The sequence below is a fragment of the Trachymyrmex septentrionalis genome, unplaced genomic scaffold, assembly GCF_001594115.1.
Source record: "Trachymyrmex septentrionalis isolate Tsep2-gDNA-1 unplaced genomic scaffold, Tsep1.0 scaffold20, whole genome shotgun sequence".
NCBI lineage: Eukaryota > Metazoa > Arthropoda > Insecta > Hymenoptera > Formicidae > Trachymyrmex > Trachymyrmex septentrionalis.
The window spans coordinates 22,740-26,409 of NW_017305180.1; the positions used below are offsets into that span (position 1 = coordinate 22,740).

A 3,670-nucleotide genomic window follows, 5' to 3' on the forward strand; every position below is an offset into this window, starting at 1 on the left:
TCGTAGTGGACAAATTCGGAATATACAATCGGCAAAGGTTTCAGTTCCTGGGCAGATAAAGAAGTTAGTGAGTTCTTAAGGATACTTAGGTTTTTTATAATATTTTTATGTTGATATTAAAATAATCGAGTCATACAACACACGTGCTATTTCAGCATTGAAACTAGCAAATTAGCAACTCATGATATAGACTCGTTGCCAACCCAATACAACAAGTGTGAATCTAATCCAGAACCAGTTATACCGCGAGATGATATTATCCAAGAGGAAGAGTCATCCAATATGCCACCGCCACCACCTGCACCTTCTGCTATTACTACTAACAGAAAATATGTTTGGAGAATAGATTTGGCAAAAACGGAGCAGCATTGGTTTGGCTGGTTTAAGGGATTATCGACGGCATTCTTGAATGTTCCTGCACCGAAAATGTTGTTGTTAGCAGGAGTTGATAGATTAGATCGTGAACTCACTGTAGGACAAATGCAAGGTATATAATTTTCAGTGCTGTTATCAGTATACACTGATGCTGTGACACAAGTTTTGAGTATTTTTCAATAAAATAATTATTTATTTTTTTCATAAAAATAGGTAAATTTCAAATGCAAGTATTGCCCGCTTGTGGGCATGCTGTTCACGAAGATGTCCCGGATAAGGTAGCGGAAGCTATTGCTACGTTTATGGTTAGGCACAAGTTTGCAGAGCCAGCGTCGGATTTTCCACGGTAAGCTAAAGTATATTTTATTTTCACGAGTTCATCGATAGTGTAAGATTTTTTTTTAGAAAGATAAGACGTGCATATCTTTTATATTTTTGACTTTACGATTTTTGTTTCTAATTTTGTGAAAGATATATAATTTGTTGTTATCACTGTTTCAGGACTTTTCCGGCTTGTTAGGAAAAAAAGTAAACAGTTGTAATGTAAACATATGGAATATTTTCTTTCAATTAATTGATATAATTTTATTTCTTTCAAGAGATAATAATCGCCAAATATAGAAACGTATATCATATATGTAAATAAAAACATTTATCTTGATGAGAAAAATAAATTTGTTCTTATATATATATATTCTTCTATCAATTTTTTTAAGTTTATTAAACTATGATTTTTACAAAGTTATCAGTATAATTTGGCACAAATATTATAATTACTTAAAGTATTTGTATCTGAAATATATTTATTTTTTCAAATTTCTTACTAGCACTCTTGATTTATATCACTTATTTCTAAAAAAATAGTTTTACAATTTATTATATGATTATTATTATTATACAGAGAGAAGAAAAATATTGACACTTATGAAAAATGTTACTTTTATGAAAGAAATCGTGTTTAGATTTATATATTTTATTGAAAATGTTTGTACTTACATTAATATGATCGATACAAAAAAATTACCACACATTGTCAATAACAAAATTATTCGCTACATTGAAAATTTATATAAAATCGAAGTATTATGTACAAATAAATGCTAAATATATAGTTTGATGGTTACAATGATTGGAATTTCCTCAGTACAGTACGAAATTGTGTAAAAATCCTATAAAAGTTACTTATATACTAAGAAGAAATATAATACTTATTTAAATATGAAATTATCTAAAATTGTTTCAGAAAAATGACAGTTTGATTAATTAACACGCATACGATATCACAAGAGAGCAAATTCTGTTATATTTCTGAAACACTTAAAATCACATATAGTTACAAATATAAATTACATAATAGCAAGAATTACTGATTATTTAGTAAAAATGATCTATATGGTATTAGTTAAATTTTTTACAACAACACAGGGTCCTGCACGGCCAGCCTTAAGAGGAGCAACCTTTAAACATAAACATAAAATTTAAAAAATTCATTTAAAAATTATTTTTGTACTATATCCACAGGAATAGTTTATACACTCACAGGTTCCCATTCGTTGAGATGTGGATCATATGCTTCCACTAATGTGAGATATTGCTGACCGTCGTATCCTCCTATGGCCATAAGTCGGTCACCTAATACGCATACACCGACCGCATCTCGAGGAACACTCATTGGCGCAACCATAGTCCATGTATCAGTTTTAGGATCATACCTATATTATTACATTCCATTACACGCAACTTGAAAATTTTAATATACATAATAATGACATAATAGTGGCTTCACCTTTCTACACAGTCGAATCTACTAGCATTCGGATTACTAGCTGGAGCATCGTGACCACCGAGTGCATAAAGACAACCGTTTACTACTCCTACGCCTACACCACCCCGCCTTTTCGACATAGGCGCACATGGTGTCCATTTATTTGTATGCGGATCATAGCATTCTACAGTATTTAAGCAGGAACTGATATCTCTTCCTCCTACAGCATATAATCTAAAAGATTATAAAAAATTGTATTAAAATCATTAAAAATTCAATATTAAATTTTTTTAAATCGATAAAATATACCCCCCACACACACACACATATGAAAACACTAAAATTTATGTGAAAACGGTTGAAAACGGATATTGTATATAAATGTGATAATTTATCTGTAGACTTACTTATCATTTAACACAGCCACACCGACTGTAGACCTTTGTATGGACATAGGGCATATCGAACTCCACTGACGCGTTGCCGGATCCCACCTCTCGACCGCATCAAGAAAACTCCAACCATCGTGGCCACCAACAGCATATAAAGGTCCACCTAATACTGCTACTCCTGAGAAAAAATTAATTTATTTATCAAGTTTTTATTACAAATGAATAAAATTGCGTATTAACTTCGCAAATTCGGCACGTACCTAATCCGTGACGATGGACGTTCATAGGTGGTAGAGTGCTCCACGCAAGAGTAGAGAAATCGAAGCATTCTACTGTGTTCAGCGTTTTTAAACCATCTCTACCGCCCGCGACAATCAATTTTTTATCGACTATTACTGCGCCAAATTGCAATCTTCTACTACTCATGGCAGCTAAAGATCTCCAGGCATTATCGCGCAATGAAAACGCATCTATAGATGTTGCACCTGGACATTATATTGCATATTATTTCTTGGGAAAATTAAAAGAGTGTGATACTGTATTGATGTTGTTTTTACATTAATAGCAACTAATATTAAATAATTAATTTTGCATATAATAAAACCTTTATTGGCATCCATCCCTCCAACAGCTAATAATGTACCCACAGTAGCTTTTCTAGGTTTCGTTCTACCTGTTTGAAGCAAAGGCCTTCGCTCAGGCAGCAAATGATATTTTAATGCTTCCATTACTAATTCCTGCGCCATTCTTTGGTCTTTGAACATTTCGTTACTCTCAATATTATCAGCTATAAACTGTTTTAATTTATTAGTTGATCTAATGCATAAGTTCTGCCAAGTAAAAAATTGAGCTGTCAGTGAACTCACCGCGGGTGATAGCAATGGTAATTTGACTAAACCTAATAATGTACTGGCATCTTTGCTTCTGTTTTCTGGATCATGTTCCAGCCAAGTCACTAGAGCCTGAAATAATAATAATAGAAACTCCATTATTCTCTATACTTCAATTTAGATATATTGTTGTTAATATATATGATTAATAGTATACCAAATTTTAACTATTCTTTTTCTTAATATTTTATATTATTAAATTTTTTCAATCAACATATAATTTATTTTGCATTTATTTACATCACAAA

The 3,670-nt window shown here is 31.8% G+C and overlaps 2 protein-coding genes across 2 annotated transcripts in view; one reads left to right on the plus strand and one right to left on the minus strand.

The window, feature by feature from the left end:
* Positions 1-1,002, plus strand: part of LOC108747599 (protein phosphatase methylesterase 1) — a 2,787-nt gene extending 1,785 nt beyond the window's left edge. The window contains exons 5-8 of the mRNA XM_018485165.1: positions 1-63; positions 156-487; positions 589-721; positions 877-1,002. Of these exons, the coding sequence (XP_018340667.1) occupies positions 1-63; positions 156-487; positions 589-721; positions 877-895 (547 nt within the window). The 3' untranslated portion in view covers positions 896-1,002. The remainder of the gene's footprint in view (positions 64-155; positions 488-588; positions 722-876) is intronic.
* A 726-nt stretch (positions 1,003-1,728) lies between these two features.
* The window catches only part of LOC108747595 (kelch-like protein 5), a 3,345-nt gene continuing 1,403 nt past the window's right edge, over positions 1,729-3,670 (minus strand). Inside the window, exons 4-10 of the mRNA XM_018485160.1 lie at positions 3,399-3,502; positions 3,137-3,326; positions 2,793-3,017; positions 2,548-2,710; positions 2,162-2,374; positions 1,916-2,087; positions 1,729-1,832 (exon numbers count right to left, since the gene is read on the minus strand). Of these exons, the coding sequence (XP_018340662.1) occupies positions 1,764-1,832; positions 1,916-2,087; positions 2,162-2,374; positions 2,548-2,710; positions 2,793-3,017; positions 3,137-3,326; positions 3,399-3,502 (1,136 nt within the window). The 3' untranslated portion in view covers positions 1,729-1,763. The remainder of the gene's footprint in view (positions 1,833-1,915; positions 2,088-2,161; positions 2,375-2,547; positions 2,711-2,792; positions 3,018-3,136; positions 3,327-3,398; positions 3,503-3,670) is intronic.